This window comes from Notechis scutatus, chromosome 2 (genome assembly GCF_049901735.1).
Source record: "Notechis scutatus isolate UNSWTSFEM ecotype Mainland chromosome 2, rNotScu1.2, whole genome shotgun sequence".
NCBI lineage: Eukaryota > Metazoa > Chordata > Lepidosauria > Squamata > Elapidae > Notechis > Notechis scutatus.
In genome coordinates, this window is record NC_142010.1 from 265,764,796 (window position 1) to 265,784,945 (window position 20,150).

Sequence of the window (20,150 nt, forward strand, 5' to 3'; positions counted from 1 at the left end):
GGGGACCCCTGATTTAGAGTTTAAAGTGAAAAACACATTTAAACTTTGCTATCATATATTATTTACCCAAACAACGTTAGGTAACTATGGTTATTCCTAACATACTCCCCTTTTGGGTAACATAAAAATATGTACATCTCTGTATATGATGTAGTTGGGTCATGAAACATCTGCAAGAAAGCAACCAAGCTCAGAGAGCACGAAGGTCTCCACAATCATCCTCCTCCTCCTCTCTGTAACCCCCATTCTCTTCTAGCACTGATGATGTTACCTACCTGGGTAATGAAACATCTAAAAGAAAACATCCAAAGACCCCACAGTTGTCCTCCTTTCCATCCTCCTCTCCTCCCACCTCCTCCCACCTTCACCTCCACTCTGCAAAACTTGTTCCCTCCTAGCATTGATGATGTGACCTAGTTGGGTCTCAAAACGTCTCTCAAGAAAACAACCAAGCTCAAGAGAGCACCAAGAACTCCACAATCCTCCTCCTCCTCTTCCCCCTTCTAGCTCTGATGATGTTACCTAGTTGGGTCATGAAACATCTGCAAGAAAACAACCAGGCTCTTGAGAGCATCAAGGACCCCACATTCTGGGTGTTACTGCATACTTCTGGAAGGTGCCATGTGGAGGAACGCTAACAGAAATGCTGAAGACGAAACTCAAAAGACTTTGGCCACCTAATGGGAAGGAAGGAAGGACTCACTGGAGAAGAACCTAATGCTGGGAAAAGAAGAAGAAGGGGACGGCAAAGAAGGAAGTGGCTGGATGGAGTCAGTTGGCATGAGCTTGAATGGACTCCAGAAGATGGTAGAGGACAGGAAGGCCTGGAGGAACGTTGTCCATAGCGACATGATGAGTAGGACACGATTTCGCAACTAACAACACAGAAACAGTCTTTCTGGGTTCACTCCAAAAACTCTCGCAGACCAAGTCTGATTCTTGCTCTGTCCGTTTGCGAGGTCTTGGTTACGTCCTACCTGGGCAGAAGGTCTCTCAAAGGACTTGTGCCCTGTTGGTAGAAGCTCCAGGATAAGATGGAGTCAATGAGAGGAGATGCCGTGTCCATCTCTCCTTCTGAGACTCCCGCGGGCCACTTACCACTTAAGGGCTTTTTGGATGGACCTAGAAAAATGGTTCCACCGTGTTTCGGAGGTTCAATTTATTGAAAGGTTCAAGTCTGCCGGATTATAATGGCATTCTCTTTTTGAGAAACTGGACTTTTATTTAAACACGCTTTTTATTTTATTTCGAGACAGATTTAAAACCAAGCATCCTGTTGGTCATCACCTTACAATAATACATCTTACATCCATTGCTTCTTGTCCTGGCTTCAGGTGCTTTGGAAAACAGTTGGGATCCCCTCATTTTTGTGACAACCCCTCAAATATTGGAAGATTGCTATCATGTCTCCCCTACTTCTTTTCATTAAACTAAAGGTAAAGGTTCCCCTCCTTGGCACATCCATGCTAGTTGTTCCTGGCTCTAGGGGGCGCTGCTCATCTCCATTACAAAGCCAAAGAAGAGCCAGCGCTGTCCGACAACGTCGCCATGGTCATGTGGCCGGCATGACTGAATGCCTTTGAAGGCGCACGGAACGCTGTTCCCTTCCCACCAAAGGGGGTCCCTATTTTTCTACTTGCATTTTTTACATGCTTTCGAACTGCTAGGTTGGCAGAAGCTGCTGGGACAAGGAACGGGAGCTCAATCCATGACACGGCGGCAGGGATTCGAACTGCCGACCTTTTCTGATCCACAAGCTCAGCGTCTTGGCCCCTGAGCCACTGCGTCTCTTTCATTAAACTAAAAATTAAACACTAAACTTCATTAAACTAGACCTATCCAAATTCCAGCAACCGTTCTTTATGTGTTTTGGAAGTCCTAATGGTGTCTCATCCAAGAATTACCCAGGTCTGCCCTCGTTTGGTCATCAACGTATACAGGTAGTAACTACAATGCAAGTGTGAAGGTCACCACATCTTCCTTGCTTGTTATTTTTTAAAAAATGAAAGTATTAGTCTACTACAGGGGTCCCCAAACATGGCCACTTTAAGACTTATGGACTTCAACTCCCAGAATTCTCCAGCCAGCTATGCTGGCTGGAGAATTCTGGGAGTTGAAGTCCGCAAGTCTTAGAGTTGCTACGTCTGGAGATCTCTGGTCTACTACATCATCAGCCCCAGGCCATAGAAGCTTCAAGTGTGAGTGCAAAGGGTTCTGCTAGGAAGAACTGGATTTCGAGAGAATCAGCCAGGAGAAAATGGAGTAGGTCAGCTAGTATAAATGGTCAAAGAGCGGGGTGGTAGTCCCATCTTTCCATTCGATCAAGATCTCGCCATGCTTGAGCGAAGGGGAAGGTGAGGCAGGGATGGCCTGCATCTTGGAGGTGGGGCTGACTGCCCCTGGTGAAGGTTGGTGTCCCTCACAGCTCATCTGCCGGCTCTTCAAAACTAGCAGCTTCTTCTTCCTGTGGCCACAAGAAACAGGCTGCTTGAATCACGCAGAGTTGCGTTATGGTGGTAAATATCACAAATAAAGAAAGAATGTCAACGCTCCGACAAATCCACCCCCATTCTAATCGTAAGTCTCTAGCCGCATCTCTCAGATTTATTAGGAGTGACCATGTCGACATTACCTGGGTGCAACCGACCCTGGTCTTTCCCCCACTCCCTGGATGTAGATTCTCCAATGGGACACCTCCATAGCCAAGAGTCATCAATCATGCTCTCCAGTAATAATCTTGCACGCCAACAGCTTCGCCTGCCTAGCAATTATCTGAGGCATTTAAGGAATGCACTGCTTTCCCCCACTCCCTTTCTGCTGGCAACTAAAAAGACCAAAGAACTATTTTTTTTTAATTGACAGAATTGCTCCCAATCCCACAGAGCCCCAGCCTAGCACTTACTTTTTGGACTGGATGTTGAACTTCAGGATGATTATTGCCAGGATGAAGGCCAGAGGGCCCAGGACAAGCAGGGTTGTTCTCCAGATGGGACCTGCAGAGGAGAACTTCATAAGGACCTTAGCATGAACAGAATAACAGAGTTGGGAGGGACCTTGGAGATCTTCTAGTCCAACCCAACACTCAAGCAGGAGAGCCTATACCATTCCAGAGAAATGGCCCTCTAATCTCTTCTTAAAAACATCCAGGGATGGAGCACCCACAACTCCTGGAAGCAAGATGTTCCACTGGTTAATTGTTCTAACTGTCAGGACGTTCCTCCTTAATTCCAGGTTGCTTCTCTCCTTCATAAGTTTCCATCCATTGTGTTGTGGCCCCCCAGCAGAGCTGGCGGCAGACTCGGACAGTGAGGAGGTTGGGGAGGAACCTGGGCCAGTCCTGGAGTCTGGGGAAGGCTCTGATGAATGAGGCAGAGATGGGGCCAGGGCTGTCCGACAGTTATCAGCTGCCTTCAGAGTCGGAGATCAGTGGGGAAGAAGAATAGCTGGAGCCTGTTCCCAGTGTGCACATGCACAGAGCTGCCAGGAGAAGAGAACAGCTAAGGAACAAGGGTCTCCTCAGGAGTAAAGACACAGGTGGATGGTGAATGGCCCCTCCCATAGGGAATAAAGAGCAGCAAAAGGGGAGTGGTGTTTGCAGGAGACAATTAGTTCAATTCATTAAAGTGAAAATCTGTTCCTGGCTTCTTTCCAAGTAATTGCTGCTGCAGTGTGGCGTTTGGGAGATAACAGCCTGGCAACTCTCAAAGCTTGATAAAGGTCTGTCATCGTGAAATCTCATGAAAGGCTGTTTGCCGGGACTTTGCTGGAGTGGAATTCACTTTAATGTAAATAAAGGGGTTTTTATCGGGACGAGGAATCTGCTTTGTGATCTTGGGAATCCTGGGTCAGAACACATTGCTTCTTGTCCTGCCTTCAGGTGCTTTGGAGAATAGGTTGACCCCCACTTTTTGGGGGCAGCCCCTCAAATATTGGAACATTGCTATCAGTCTTTCTTTTCGTTAAACTAGACATACCCAGTTCCTGCAACCGTTCTTCATATGTTTTAGCCTCCAGTCCCCTAATTATCTTTGTTGCTCTTCTCTGCCCTCTTTCCAGAGTCCCTACATCCTTTCTTTGCTAGCCATCCTTCTTCACCACTTGGACATGTTTAGTTTCCCCAACAATGGTCCTCAGATGCTACCAAGGACCAGCAGGGTTGCGGACCCATTTGCCAATTTAAAAATGACCACCCCTGTCCACCAGCTGGACGATAGAAGACAAAAAAATACCATGTGGCAACCATCAGCCCCACATTTTCCCCTCTGAAGACCCACAGAAGCATCTGCTGGTCTGTGATCTTTGGAAAATAGCATAATTTGTGAGTTAGGGCTTAACATGCGATAAGAACCCAAGCCAGTAGTGGCAAACCTATGGCACGCATGCCACAGGTGGCACACAGAGCCACTTGTGCCAGCACACAAGCTGCAGGCAAAATTACCTCACTGCATAGGCATGCACCTCACAGCTGATTTTGGGCTGGTTTGAGGCCTTTTTCGGCCTCCCAGAGGCTTGAGGAAGGCTTCTGGAGGCTTTTCAGGATGAAAACTAGGCCTGTTTCATCACTTCTTGTTTTTCTGGAAATACCAGAAGTGACAAAACGGGCCTACTTTTCGGCCTGCAAAGCCTGCAGAAGCCTTTCCCAAGCCTTTGGGAGGCCGAAAAAGACCTCAAACCAGCCAAAAATCAGCTATGAGGCACAGTGCGGGTAAGGGGGCGGTGGGAGAGGGTGGGGATTGTGCTTGCATGCGTAGCGGGTATAGGGGGGCATGCATTGCCTTCTGGGTGCTGGCACGCAAGTGCGAGCACGCAAGCACGCCCACAATTTTTGGCACAGGAGCACAAAAAGGTTAGCCACCACTGACCTAGGCGTTCTTGTTTTTTTTTTTCATAAGCCAGAGTTAAAACAAAAGGGGGCATAATGTGATGTGGGAACGCGCCCGGTTTCTGGTTTGCTGAAAGACAATATTCTGCATTTCTGTATTTCCAACAGAATTAGTGTCACATCGGTAGATGGACAAAAAGGAGTGGCGTGGTGGAGCTCTTGCCTCACAATCAGGAGGCTGTGAGTTCAATTCTAGGTAAAAGCGTATATTTCTCTCTCTGGGCACCCTGAGAATATATCCGCTGAACAAAACTCCGCCTTGGCAAGAGGAAGGGCATCCGGCCATTAAAACACACTGCTAGCTCCATTCAGTTGCCCAGACTCCACCCTGCAAGGGATTATGGGGTTGTTAAATGAAGGTGATGATTGGTAGATAGACCCAAAAGCCACCATTTGCTTTGTCATGCAATACAAAATGGAGGACTTGTGGAACCTAAAGATGTGAAGGACTGTAAGCTTAGTTGGCTTTCAAGAGGCTAAGAGAAGAGCAGGAAGCAGAAGACCTCCGTGGCTGGCTCATTGTCCACATGGTCAAGGGACACCTCCAAGTCAGAAAACTAGACCAGGTAAGATCAAAAGTCTGGTGTCTTCCAATCATCCAAAGCCACCTAGAAAAGAAGGACATCTGCCTCTATACCAGGGGTGTCAACCTTGGCAACTTTAAGACTTGTGGACTTCAACTCCCAGAATTCCTCAGCCAGCTGGCTGAGGAATTCTGGGAGTTGAAGTCCACAAGTCTTAAAGTTGCCAAGGTTGGACACCCTGCTCTAAACCTTCCAGATAGATTTCTCTTGAACAGGGAAGTTCTCAAGAAGATCCCTACAAAAGTATTGTTGGCCCTTTTAAAAAAAATCTTTCTATGCTTGCAACCATCACAAGATCTCTCTTACTTTTAATATCCAGTTTCTTACCTAGATTCGGGGGACCACCAGCCTTCTCCTGGTGCTTTTGGTGTGGAGGATATGTTTCTGGAGAGAAAAAGGTGAGGAGAAGATAGAATGGAATAGAGAACTTCATCCATTATTCCTTGTCTGGCCTTCAGGTGCTTTGGAAAATAGCTTGACTCCCTTCTCCTCTCTGTGGCAGCCCCTCAAATATAGGAAGACTACTCTCCTGTCTCCCCTGGTCCTTCTCTTCAGTAGACTAGCCAGGCCCAATTCCTGCAACCCTTCTTCAAATTGTTTTAGTCTCCAGTCCCCTAACCATCCTGGTTGCTCTTCTCTGCACTTTTTCTAGAGACTCAACATCTTTTTTTTCTAGTGGGGTGACCAAAACTGAAAGCATTATTCTTGGTGTGGTCTTACTAAGGCTTTATAGAGTGGTATTAGTAACTCACTTGATCTTGATTGTATCCCTCTGTTAATGCAACTTAGCTTTGCACTGGCTTTTTTGGCTGCCGCTGCACACTGTTGGCTCATATTTAATTGAATTATTTATTGTCATGCACCTTTGTGCCTACCGTCCCTGTCCTATTGTCCCCATTTATCCGTACTTATTTCCTGTATTCTTACTTGTTATGTCTCACCTTTACAAAGGAGGTGAGAAGTCCAAACTCCAAACTGAATACAAACAGGCAAGCAAATCCAGTAATTATAGAGTTAATTCCTTGAGCCGATAATGTTTTTGGCAGTCTCACTCATGCTGTCTGCCAAGTCCGACAAGATAACAGGAATATAAATCACACAAGCTGTCACAACACAGAAAACACCGGAGCTCCTCTGAATAAATCACATGTTGTCCCGTACGAAGTTCCCAGAGCAAACACACCCACTTTTATTTCCTGTGGGGCGTGTCACTAATTCAGCTCACTCTCTCATTCGTCCACGCCTCCTGCGCTGCAGCCCACACTTTTGCCTGCAACGCTGCCTCGCATCAAGCCAGCATTCGTCTGCTTGATTCTCTGTCAAAGGCTGCTCCAATATGCCCTCCTCCTTCTCCGGATTAGCCTCAGGCTGTCCCTCTCGGTTATCTGCCGACACCTGAGGCACAATCAGGGAGGAAGGCATTGCCGAAGAGGAAGGTCCTGTGGAGGAAGGCATTCCCAATTCCTCCTCCTCCTCATCTTCCGAATCCTCTTCCTCTAAGAATGCAGGCTCAGGACTCGGAGCCACAACACTTACTCATATTTATACTTATACCTATTATCTTGTAAGCCAGTGGTCCCCAACCTTTTTTGTACCAGGGACCGGTTTCAAGCAGAAAATTTTTGCAAGGACTGGGGGGAGAGAAGGAGGGGGCTTTTCCTGTCGCCGCAGCTATTCCGAAGCGCCCGCTTTCACCCCCACCCCCCACCCGCCCATCACAGGCTTAATCCACAGTGTCCCGTTCTGCCTGCCTGCCTGCCTGCCTTAGTTTCTGGTTGTTTGGGAGCAGCTTCGGCTGAGAATAATAACTATTCGCCTCTTTTACTCAGCCGAAGCTGTTCCGATTCAACCATTAACGAAGGCAGGCAGGCAGGCAGAACGGAGCACTGGGTTGAACCCAGCAGGCGCATGCGCGGGCAGGCGAGCAGGCGGGCGGGCGGACGGGGTGGGGGAGAAACGGGCGCTTCGCGACAGGAAAAGCCCCCCGCTTCTTTGAAGCAGTTTCTTCCTGGGCTGGTGGAGGAGCGAGAGAGCGACTGAGAGAGCTGACCCAGAGAGAAGGACAGGCTTCGGTTGCTTCCTCCCTCCCCTTCTTTCATTTGTGTCCATGATCCCCGATCCCAGCAGCATTCACCGAAGGTGAAGAAAGCCGCCATTTTTTTTAAAAAAAAATTCTTTGCGGCCCGGTAGAGAGTGCTCCACGGCCCAGTACCGGTCCGCGGCCCGGTGGTTGGGGACCCCTGTTGTAAGCGATTGACAAATCAAATCAATAAATAATAAAGTATATACACAGTATACAGACAACGAAATTAACAACTGGTTGTCCACTAAGACAACAGAAACCAGAAACTAAGACTTTACCACAAGGGTCCCTCTCCCAGTTCCTGCTGTTAAGCCTGGTTTCACTTCAACTCCCAGAATTCCTCCGCCAGCCAGGCCAAATATGGAGAGCCCTATTTTAGGGGAATGGACATTTAAATGACTTATTCAGTTATGATTCTGCTGTTGGGGGGTCTTTAAAAGAGGACCACTCAAGTTTCCAAAAGTCCCCCCTCTAGATGCAGCCAGTTTTTCAGTATCAGTGGCTAAGCAAGAGTTTTCGACATGACTCCAGTGCAGTGGGGGTGAGTTTGGGATCTTGAACTTCTGGCTGCTCTTTTAATATTTTTGGACTCCTTCCCTGGACACCCGTTCGCACGAGGGCTCCACTAGGTTCTCCTTTGTCTTGGTGGCACCTCCATACTCACCATTATCTGCTTCACGGTGTCTCTCGTCGGACATTGGAAGCCCGCTGGTGACATAGGACTGGCTTTCCGAATGGATCATTAAGAATGTCGTGGCCTTCACAGAAGGGGTGTGGATCTCTAGGGGACCAACTGTTTTATCTGCCAAAAAAAGAAAAGAAAAAGGTTTTCAGAAGATTCAGAAGTTCTATCTTTTCTTCAGTGCATCCAAGACACAGACAGAACAGAACAACAGAATTCTTTATCGGCCAAATTCTTTATTGGACACACAAGGAGTTTGCCTCTGGTGCATAAGAAGAGTTGTAGGGTCCTTGGAGCTCTCTGAGCTTGGTTGTTTTCTGGCAGACATTTCATGACCCAACTAGGTAACATCATCAGTGCTAGAAGGGAATGGGTTTGTGCAGGGGTGGGATTCTACAGGTTCTCACCTATTCGCTAGAACCGGTTGTTAACTTTCTAAGCAGTTTGGAGAACCAGAAGAAATCTCCTTTTGTCTTTTTCCACCCTTCTTGCACTCTTGGCAGACAGCCTAGACTTACTGTCTCCGAAGGAGGTTTTTTTTCTTTCCTTTGCTGGTACTTTCTTAAAGGGGAAGGGTTGTTTTAAGCTTTTTACACTGCTGTTGGGAGGAAATACTCCCCAGCTGGAGTTAGCACTTTGAAGAAATAATTGAATAACGAAGCAGAGCTGCCAGAAAGAAGCTTTTAATGACAAGGAACCAAGATGAGGGACATTCAGCAAGGCTTCTTGGCTAGCTAGAAAGATTGACATTCGAACGTGAGTTTACATCCCCTTTTTGAGTTTTGGTCTAAAACTGGTGACCGTTCAAAGTTACAATGGCACTGAAAAAAGTGACTTATGACCATTTTTCATACTTACGACTGTTGCAGCATCCCCACAGTCATGAGAGGCCAGGCGAGGAGAAGTGTCCCTTGATGTGAGTGACGTCGAGTTGGCCACTCCCATCCAGTCACATGACCAGCAAGCCACACCCACCAACTAAGCCATGCCCACAGAACCAGTTGTTAAAAAAATTGAATCCCACCCCTGGGTGTGTGGGGAAGAGGAGGAAGAAGATTGTGGGGTTCTTGGTGCTCTCTGAGTTTGGTTTGTTTTCTTGCAGACATTTCATGACCCAACTATGTAACATCATCAGTGCTACAAGACAGCGGGGCTCTGCTGTCTTTATATGCTAGTGCAGTGATGGCTAATCTTTTCGGCACCGAATGCCCAAAGCATGCATGCACATCCCCTAAATACAATATGCGCACGTCCCCCACACATGTGACCTGCCCCCATGCATGTGCCCCGCCCCCACATGCATGCACCCCACCCTGTGCATGCATGTGCATCCCCACACACGTGCTCCTCCCCCGGCGTGTATGGCAGAGGCCCAAAGACCAGCTGGCCAGTAGGAGGAGCGCACGCATGCACGGCAGAGTTGAGCTAGGGTGATGGCTCACATGCCCGCAGAGAGAGCTCCATGTGCCACCTGTGGCATGCGTGCCATAGGTTCGCCATCACGGTGCTAGTGGCTTGCTCTACCAATATTAGTAGGAATCTTCTTGGTGATTCCTTGCTTAGGCTGTTGTTTACTGCGTGATTCTTTCTTCGAGTTGGGACTTCTTTGTTGAGTTGTTGTTTATTGACTGATTGTTGGTCTAGTATTAATATTGGTGACATTCTCTGCTTATCTGGGTGTTGGTTACTGGCAAGGAGGCGTTTTAGTCTTTTGGTTTTCTTTTGGTTTTTTGTTTTATTGTCTCTTTTGAATGGTGTGTAGATGCTATTTATCCCTACGTGTCTGTTGATGGCTGATTTATTTGAGTGCAGCCTTCCAGGAATTCTCTAGCATGTTTGGCTGGCAGAAAGGAAATGGTGGCAAGCCTGAAATTGACATCTGTGTAACCATTTTATTTAGCCTTATTATATATTCCTTTTCTTGCTGGTTATGGGGGGAAGGGTTTCGGGTTTGCCACATTCCTAAGGTGGGAGGAGTGGAGATAGAGAGAGTTGTTGAGGCTTGGTGGTTCTTCTTCCCGTGGGAACGAAAGCTGACCCTGCTGAGACCTGGAGGTGGAGATTGATGACATCAGCTAAACCTTGATTTACTTCTACTGGGGGTATGTGACTTTTGGGGGCTGTTTCTAACTTTCAATATTATGTGGTGGTAATTCTGGGCTGTGTCAGATCCGGAAGTACAACAGACTTTGCCAATTTGATGCTTTCCTAAGTAAAAGAAATTATTATGGACGATGGACTTTGCTCTTTTCTTTTTAAATGGATTTCATCACTTGGAAACCTGACAAATGGATGGAATCAGGTTCTGAAAAGTGCAAAAAAAAAAAAATTTAGATGCAAGAAAAGACATTGGTGGGAACAGATGCCCAAGTGACCTTCTCCATTTTTTGAAATATATTTGGTCTATACTGTATATTTCAAAAGAACTAAAGTTCTGTCTCGTGGGCCACAGCAGTTTTGCAGGTTGTTCTAGACCGGGGTGTCAAACTCGATTTCATTGAGGGCTGCATCAGGGTTGTGTTTGACCGGGGGGGAGGAGAGGTGGACATGGCCAGGGTGGGCATGGCCAGATCCACATCACTTGTGTTGGGGGCGCCTGTGGCGGCCTGAGGGCTCTGCCAGCGAAAATGCGTTCCCGAGCTCCGTTTACGGCTGTGACAACCTCCTGCAACCCTCTGCCAGCAAAAACGGAGCGTGGGAGAGCTGCAGGCGGCCATCCCAATCTCCATGGTAACCTGCGGAGCATTCCTGGCCTGCTCTCAAGTCGCCGTGGCAATGGGGGATGGGGGAGTCGAGCCTCACAACTGCATCGAGGAATTTGCATTTCAGTCAAAACAAAGCACATTCCAACCGGCAACGTCAAGGTCATCTTCACGGAGACCCACAGTGGCCGGAGGGAGTGACTTCTACAACCCGCGAAATTGCTTCACTGGGGGATGTGACTGATGACACATCTTGGAGGGAGGGAGAAACAGGGTCAGAGCCAAAGCGCGAATTAAGTGAGGTCAGAGTTGGCTTCACTTGGTCCGTGCTGACATGAAGCTCCAAACACATAACTGGATTACTTTTGAAGCTTGGCCTGAGGCGAATGATTTAATTAGGGCATCGGTTGGACCCCTGACACTCCCTTGTCATTGGTAGAGGCACTGCAGGCTGGTCCTTCACTCAGAGGTGGGCTGCTGCAGGTTTGCACTGGTTCTTGCGGACCGGTAGTTAAGATTCAGCGCAGTTCGATGAACTGGCAAATCCCACCACTGGCTGGGCCCACCCCTGCCCATTTTTTGGCCTGTTTTTGGGGTGCTTTCAGGCCATTTTTGGGGCCATTTTAGATAGATAGATAGATAGATAGATAGATAGATAGATAGATAGATAGATAGATAGATAGATAGATAGATAGATAGACAGACAGACAGACAGACAGACAGATAGATAGATAGATAGATAGATAGATAGATAGATAGATAGATAGATAGATAGATAGATAGATAGATAGATAGATAGATAGATAGATAGATAGATAGATAGATAGATATGAAGGGATATTTAGACAGATAGATGATAGATAGATAGATAGATAGATAGATAGATAGATAGATAGATAGATAGATAGATAGATAGATAGATAGATAGATAGATAGATAGATAGATAGATAGATAGGGATGACAGATAGATAGATAGATAGAGATACAGATAGATAGATAGATAGATAGATAATTAGATGATAGATAGATAGATAGATAGATAGATAGATAGATAGATAGATAGATAGATAGATAGACAGATAGATAGATAGGTAGATAGATAGACAGATAGATGATAGATAGATAGATAGATAGATAGATAGATAGATAGATAGATAGATAGATAGATAGATATAGATACAGATAGATAGATAGATGATCAATGATAGTTGATATAGATAGATAGATAGATAGATAGATAGATAGACAGATTGATCGATAGTGCTAGATAGATAGATAGATAGATGGATATAAATAGATAGACAGATAGATTATAGAGCGAGCCTGGTGGCACAGTGGTTAGAATGCAGCATTGCAGGCTAACTCTGCCCACTGCCAGCAGTTCAATGCTGACCGGCTCCAGGTTGACTCAGGCTTCCGTTCTCCCAAGGATGGTAAAACGAGGACCCAGATTGTTGGGGGCAATTTGCTGAGCCTGTAAACCACTTAGAGAGGGGCTGTAAAACACTTTGAGGCGGTATAGAAGTCTATAAATCCATGCCAATTGCCAAATATCCTAATTTTGACCCTATGGCAGCGGAGACTCTACGACAGTCTTAAGTGCAAGGCCTCCATTGTAATTCCCTTTCTTCAGGGACGATGTTGCTACTAAATGATTGCTAAATGAATGATCATAAGTCAAGGACTATCCGTATTTTGTGAAAACATCCGTCTTTGCCTTACTTTTGGGTCCTTCCTCCAAGTTGTCCAAGGAGGCTTCTCTCGGCTCGCCGAGTCCAGCGGCTCTTGCCAGCTCTGTGGCACAGATGATTGACCCCGTGCCAGTCTTCCACTTGCCGAATCTGCTTTTCTCCCGGGACACGAAGGCACTGTGTCCTCCCAGCTTCGCGCTGAGGTGAAGGCCGCGTCCTTGTAAGGTCAAGTGGCCTTTCTTGCTGCATGACCAGGCCTGAAGTGTCTCCTCCTCCTCCTCCTCCTTGCAGGGCGACAATTGGGCTACGGCCAATTCTTCCGCATCGGAGATGGTCAGGCACTCCCTGGTGTATTGGTTGACCACAGCCGAGGCCACCCCGTCCCAGCTCCACTGATGCTCTGGGGAGTGGGCCTTGCATTCGGACAGGCGGACCCTCTCCGCTTTGTGAGGCGGCGAGGCGTGGATACACTTCTGCAGGCGGACATTTTGGATGAGAAAGCTGCGCCCTCCCAGATCTGGGGGTGAATAAAGAAAGTATTATGTTTTTCGATGTCAGGGTTTTTTATTTTATTTTATATTCTTTATACGTATCAATAGGTGAATGGTTGTTCTGACCCAAACCTGGTTCAAAGAGAACCAACACAAGACAAAGGTGACAGCACCACCTTTTAATGTTTCATTTACGAATCCCGTTTCTTCACAGATAAAAGGCTGCTTCCAACTAATTAGCTCTGATAAGGAAGAGCCTTGCCAAGTTTTTGCAAGGCTGCCAAGAGCAACAGATAAAGTTCCTAAACAATAAATCAAAGAGTCTCCAAACACCAAGTCAGATATTCCCAATGTCCACCGGGCTCGAGTATCAAACTTCTTTGCCTTCTGCAAAGATCTGCAGTTTCTCAGCTGGCTTTTATCTTCTCAGGGAGGGGCCATTCCCTTGCAGCCTTACTCCCAAGTCACCCGTGCTGCTGCAGCTGCTCGAAGGAAAGAGCGGCTCTGTGCACATGCATACTGAGCACAGGCTCCTCGGGGGCCTCTTCATCACTGCTGCCAGCCTCCACAATCTCCGAAGGCAGCATTCCACTCCCTGATGGTCCTGGCCCCATCCCTGCATCACACACAGGCCCCTCATCCGTGTCCTCACTCTCCGAGACCTCAGCCGTCTGGACCTGCTGCTGGCAAACCACAGCAACGGTGTGATACCTGGGTGTGATACAACCCAGGGTATGGCACAAAGGCAACACAGTCAGAGAATCAGTAGGAGTCCCTTTATTAGCTCCAAACTTTGCCCCCAATGTCCTGGTTACCTTCTGGGCTGGAGAAAAACTTTCCTAGCAACAGCCTTTGGCTGCAGAGAATCAAGTCCAAAACGTGGTCAACAAAAACTGTAACTATAACTCCAATCAAGGCAAAATGAGGTAGTTAGTCTGGCACGGTAGGAGAAGGAATTACAGATGTGAAGGCATGGCAATAACTCAACATGGTTGGGAAGATGCCAGGAACACAGATAACCGAAGTCAACACAAGATAAACTCACGTTTGCTCCCAGCAGTTGTTGCACTCAGCATGCATCTCTTTTAAACTCTCATTCCCAGGTGTGGCTAATGAAGGGAATCAGGACCCTTTCCTCTCCCGTAAGCCACGCAACTCACTTTGCTCCCTTCTCCGTTCCTCCCTGCGTGCCCTAGGATGAAGAGGGGGTGGGCCTGGGTCTTCCTCTGAACTCCCTCTCACTTGTTCTACCTCTCCCCTGCTGTGCCCAGCCGGATTTTGCCCTTCCCCAGTTTCCTCCACAGCCAACAGAGGCCACACTCCCACTCCCTGTCAGCTGCTCGGCCTCCCCCTCTGAGTCAGACTCCAACAAGGGTCTTCTAGTCCACCCTCCTGCTCAAGCCATTTAATGGAGTGATGGAGCACCCACAACTTCTGGATGGAAGCTGTTCCACTGATGAATTGTTCTGACTGTAGAAAATTTCTTCTTCGTCCTAGGTTGCTTCTCCCCTTTGTTAGTTTCCATCCGTTGTTTCTTTTCCTGCCTTCAGGTGCTTTAGGTTGACCCTCACCCCCCAAAAATATTGGAAGACTGCTATCACGTCACCCCTAGTCCTTCTCTTCTTTAGACTAGACATATCTAGTTTCCTCAATCGTTCACTGTATTAACCAGTGGAACAGCTTGCCTCCAGAAATCGTGGATGCTCCATCACCGGAGGTTTTTTAAGAAGAGGCTGGACAGTCACTTATCTGAATTGGTATAATTCAACTGCTATTCTATTCTATTCTATTCTATTCTATTCTATTCTATTCTATTCTATTCTGTTCTGTTCTGTTCTGTTCTATTCTATTCTATTCTATTCTATTCCATTTCATTCTATTCTATTCTATTCTGATTCTATTCCTGATTCTATTCTAGTCTTTCCTGATTCTTTCCTGATTCTATTCTATTCTATTCTATTCTGTTCTGTTCTGTTCTGTTCTATTCTATTCTATTCCATTTCATTCTATTCTATTCTATTCCTGATTCTATTCCTGATTCTATTCTAGTCTTTCCTGATTCTTTCCTGATTCTATTCTATTCTATTCTATTCTATTCTATTCTATTCTATTCTATTCTATTCTGTTCTGTTCTGTTCTGTTCTGTTCTGTTCTATTCCATTTCATTCTATTTTATTCTATTCCTGATTCTATTCCTGATTCTATTCTAGTCTTTCCTGATTCTTTCCTGATTCTTTCCTGATTCTTTCCTGATTCTATTCTATTCTATTCTATTCTATTCTATTCTATTCCATTCCATTCCATTCCATTCTATTCTTTCCTGATTCTATTCTATTCTATTCCTGATTCTATTCTATTCCTGATTCTATTCTATTCTATTCTATTCTGTTCTGTTCTGTTCTGTTCTATTCTATTCTATTCCATTTCATTCTATTCTATTCCTGATTCTATTCCTGATTCTATTCTAGTCTTTCCTGATTCTATTCTAGTCTTTCCTGATTCTTTCCTGATTCTATTCTATTCTATTCTATTCTATTCTATTCTATTCTATTCCATTCCATTTCATTCTATTCTTTCCTGATTCTATTCTATTCTATTCCTGATTCTATTCTATTCCTGATTCTATTCTATTCTATTCTATTCTGTTCTGTTCTGTTCTGTTCTATTCTATTCTATTCCATTTCATTCTATTCTATTCCTGATTCTATTCCTGATTCTATTCTAGTCTTTCCTGATTCTATTCTAGTCTTTCCTGATTCTTTCCTGATTCTATTCTATTCTATTCTATTCTATTCTATTCTATTCTATTCTATTCTATTCTATTCTATTCTATTCTATTCCATTCCATTTCATTCCATTCCATTCCATTCCATTCCATTCCATTCTATTCTTTCCTGATTCTATTCTATTCTATTCTATTCTATTCTATTCTATTCTATTCTATTCTATTCTATTCTATTCTATTCTATTCTGTTCTGTTCTGTTCTGTTCTGTTCTATTCTATTCCATTTCATTCTATTCTATTCTATTCCTGATTCTATTCCTGATTCTATTCTATTCTATTCTATTCTATTCTATTCTATTCTATTCTATTCCATTCCATTCCATTCCATTCCATTCCATTCCATCCTCCTCCTCCTCCTCCTCCTCCTCCTCCTCCTCCTCCTCCTCCTCCGAACGATTTATCCTCCAGTCTCCTAATTTAGTTAAACTATTCCCTATTTTTGACAATTATGAGGGAGTCCCATAGCCAACCTAATCTTTCTCCTAGGGAACTGGGACTCTATCCCAAGGACTTGATTCTCATAAATTTTCTTGAAAGGTAAAGCCAGCATGAGAACATGACATCCATCCTGTTTTCGTGGTTGATTTAGATTTCAAATTGCTTCCTCCTTCGACTCTACAGACTTCAGCACGGTGGTTTAGGATGTGCTGTGAACTGAAGAAACTTCTTGGACAAGAAGCAAAAGGTTTTCAAGGAAAAAACAAGAAAGTCTAGTTGCTTCTTGAAAAAAGCACCTTTGGGACAACCATGACCTGGATGATTGAGTAGACAAAGGTCTCCGTAGACATTTAGGATGTGTCATTTTGCGAGACTTTTCCTAAAACTTCGATTTCCCTTAATTCAAATAGCCTTTTGCTGCACACAGAGACTTACAAAGTCCTTTCGTTGTCCTGGGCAGCCAACCCACCACAAAAGACACAAGAAGTTTCCCCCACAAAAAATAAAAACAGGATTCCTTGAAAGGAAGGGAAAAATATTTCATTTGCGCTTAATCGGATTGATAAGCAGAATTAATAGAAAATCAATGAAAGAAGCCGCAGAGGAATAACGCACTTACCCTTCAACCAAGAAAGGAGGATTATCCAGGTTAAACTTCCCTTAAAAAGGACCATTGTCGCTTGCCAAAGAAAGTGTGTGTGTTTGTGTGTGTGTGTGAGTGAGCGAGCGAGTGCATCGGTGTGTGCACGAGCAATGAGGGGGAGAGAGGCAGTTTATAAAAGAACAAACTGTACTGCAAAAGAGAAACTTGGTGAGGTTACTTTCATGCCCCAAACTGGCAGCGCTTTAAGAAAAAGAAAAAAAAAAAGTTAGAAAGCAAAATGCACACATAATTTAGGAAAACAAAATGGCTTTTTCCCGTGGAATAACAAGAAGAGAAAGTGGGGAAGAGTCCCATCCGAAAAAAGGGACTGGTGCTATGGGAGGCAGGGAGAGCCGTGTGTGTGTGTGTTGGCGTCCTTGGTACTAACTCAGCTTGTTGGGTTTTATTTGGGGTGGTTTCATGGGCCAACTAGAGAACATCATTAGTGCCAGAAGGGAGTGGGTTTTGCAGGGAAGAGGAGGAGGGGGAATCCTTGGTACTCTCTGAGTTTGGTAGTTTGCTTGCAGACGTTTCATTACCCAAATAGGTAACATCATCAGTGCTAGAAGGGAGTGAGGTGAAGGAGGAGGAAGAGGACTGTGAGGTCCTGAGTGCTCTCTGATTTAGGTGGTTTGCTTGCAGACATTTCATTACCCAACTAGGTAACTTTATCAGTGCTAGAAGGGAGTGGGGTTTGCTCTCTGTTTATATACTAATGGTTATCCTATCAGTGTTGGTGCAAATATTGTTGTTGGTTCCTTGATTAGGCTGTTTGATTGTTGGTCTGAGTTGATAAATTGACTGGGATATTCTTTACTTGATTGGAGGAGGAGGAGGAGGAGGAGGAGGAGGAGGAGGAGGAGGAGGAGGAGGAGGAGGACTGTGAGGTCCTAAGTAATCTCTGAGCTATGTGGTTTGCTTGCAGACATTTCATTACCTAACTAGGTAACATCATCAGTACTAGAATAGAGTGGGGAGGAGGTAGTAATGGTGGAGGAGGAGGAGGAGGAGGAGGAGGAGGAGGAAGATGGGGACTGTGGGGTCCCTGATGTTCTCTGAGCTTACTTGTTTCCTTGCAGACTTTTCATTACCCAACTACATAACATCATCAGTACTAGAATAGAGTAGGGAGGAGGAGGTGGTGGTGTGGTGGTGGTGGTGGTGGTGGTGGTGGTGGTGGTGGTGGAGGAGGAGGAGGAGGAGGAGGAGGAGGAGGAGGAGGAGGAGGAGGAGGAGGAGGAGGAGAACAACTGTTGGGTCTTTGATCCTCTGAGCTTGGCATTTTTCTTGCAAACATTTCATTCCAAACCAGGTAACCTCATCCGTCATGTCCGGCTGGGGAATTCTGGGAATTGAAGTCCACATCTCCTAAAGTTGCTAAACTTGTGAAACACTGCCAGATCTCACCGGCAGAGACCTTGGAGCTATTTCTGCCTTCCACCGCCCGCTTCCAGGACACCCTCCCTCTAAAATGTCTTTTTCGCCCTTCCTCCTCCCCTCCCCCCCAGTTATTTCAATGGCCAGGGCTATCCTGGCACATGTCCAGCTGGGCCACGGGATTGCATAAGTATCCTTGATCAGCTGAGCTGGACAGAGCCGCAGGCGAGCGGACGCTGGCTTTGGCCCGAGACGGAAGGGCCGAATAATTGCAAAAGAAATCCTACTGCCAAGGACCAGGATTCCTAAATTAGGTCGTCCAAGGTAAACAACATTTGTATTCTGAGGTGGTTGTTGTTTGTATCCTCCGAGTAGAAGATGGAGCCAAGTGGTTCTGCATGTCTACTTAGAAGCCTCGGAGCTACCCTTGAGAGCCCGGTTCTGTTTGTAATTAATAATAATAATAATAATAATAATAATAATAATAATAATAATAATAATAATAATAATAATAATAATAATAATAAATAATTGGATTAAACTTATCAAACTACAGGTCATCCTCAACCTATGGCTGTCAGCTTTGGAAGCCATATTGAGACCAGACACTTCCAAACTGAGGCAGATATTTCTCTCTCCGAGCACAACGAGAATGCATCTGCTGCGAACTCCTTATTGGCGACTGGAAGGGCATCTGGCCAGTAAACACTCAGCTTATTTTAGTTGCCTGAACTTCGCCCCGCAAGGGATTATGGGGTCGTTAAATGGGGGGATTAAATTGAATTGTTAAATTGTCCTGGGGTGAGTGGCCATGGAGAGTTGGCTGCAGGAAGTCGTCCCGTTTCATCTGGAGCCAGGAGAGGAGCAGCCTGGGCTTCCATAGAGACCCCGTCAGCCCTGTCAGCTTTGGAAGCCATATTGACACCAGAGGCTTCCACACTGCCACATTCTTGAGCCTGGGAAAATGGGAGGGGGGGATTTCTTAGAGTGTATGTAATTAGACATAATAACATTCTTTTTTTCTAATTCAAGGTCATGTTATTTCTGCACCTGGGTGAGAGGGCGTCTCAAGTTGGGACGGATGGTGATTGGGGCATGTTGATGCGATGATGGGCACAGGGGGTGGATTTGTAGTTTTTTACTTATTGTAAGGAAATCCGGAACTTTCCGATTCGGGATTCCCCAGATGTGCCAGTTTACTACCCAAATAAAACAGAACTTTTGAGAAGATGCCTGTCTCGGAGTTATTGGCTGGAGTGGAGTTCCCCTTCTATTCCCTCATCTAAGTCATTAATGAAGATATTGAAGAGTCCTGGGCTTAAGACGGTTTGCCAGCCAGTTGCGAGTCCATCTAGTGGTGGTGCTATCTATTCCACTTTTTTCTAGCTTACTAAGAAGTGGGTTGTGGTCTACTTTGTCGAATGCCTTGCTGAAATCTAAATATATTATGTCCACAGTATTTTGCTGGTCTACTAATTTAGTCACTGTGTTGAAGAATGAAATAAGATTCGTTCTTACCAAACCCGTGCTGACTGCTCGTTATTACTTTACTTGTTTCTAGATGTTGGCAGATCTGTTTTTTTATTATCTTTTCCAGTATCTTCCCGGGTATTGATGTTAGGCTGATTGGTCTATAGTTTCCTGGGTCTGTTTTTTTTTCTTCCTTTTTTGAAGATGGGAACCACATCAGCTCTTTTCCAGTCCTCTGGTAGTTCCCCGGTGCTCCAGGATTTTTGAAAGATATGGTGCAGTGGTTCTGAGATGACCTCTGCCAGCTCCTTTGAAACTCTG

The 20,150-nt window shown here is 45.6% G+C and overlaps 1 protein-coding gene and 2 long non-coding RNA genes across 3 annotated transcripts; 2 read left to right on the forward strand and 1 right to left on the reverse strand.

Annotated features, from left to right (window-relative positions):
• The first annotated feature begins 143 nt into the window (after positions 1–143).
• On the forward strand, positions 144–1,834 carry LOC148132626 (uncharacterized). The gene is made up of 2 exons (XR_015748289.1): positions 144–205; positions 579–1,834. It is a non-coding gene; the product is annotated as an uncharacterized LOC148132626 (long non-coding RNA).
• LOC148132627 (uncharacterized) lies at positions 1,145–17,137 on the reverse strand. The gene is made up of 6 exons (XM_087958767.1): positions 16,959–17,137; positions 12,657–13,142; positions 8,214–8,351; positions 5,794–5,850; positions 2,903–2,993; positions 1,145–2,464 (listed from the first exon to the last, which is right to left on the reverse strand). Exons 1-6 carry the CDS (start codon positions 17,011–17,013, stop codon positions 2,272–2,274), a joined length of 1,020 nt encoding a protein of 339 aa, XP_087814893.1. The 5' UTR covers positions 17,014–17,137; the 3' UTR covers positions 1,145–2,271.
• Positions 17,138–18,274: 1,137 nt separating this feature from the next.
• Positions 18,275–19,587, forward strand: LOC148132628 (uncharacterized). The gene is made up of 2 exons (XR_015748288.1): positions 18,275–18,683; positions 18,916–19,587. It is a non-coding gene; the product is annotated as an uncharacterized LOC148132628 (long non-coding RNA).
• The last annotated feature ends 563 nt before the right edge of the window (positions 19,588–20,150 follow it).

Coding starts and splice junctions, on each gene's coding strand:
- LOC148132627 (XM_087958767.1), bottom strand. CDS start 17,013: ATGGTCCTTTTTAAGGGAAGTTTAACCTGGATAATCCTCCTTTCTTGG. Junction 13,143..16,958: donor CCTCCTTTCTTGGTTGAAGG/GTAAGTGCGTTA, acceptor ATTCACCCCCAG/ATCTGGGAGGGCGCAGCTTT. Junction 2,465..2,902: donor TTCAACATCCAGTCCAAAAA/GTAAGTGCTAGG, acceptor TTGTGGCCACAG/GAAGAAGAAGCTGCTAGTTT.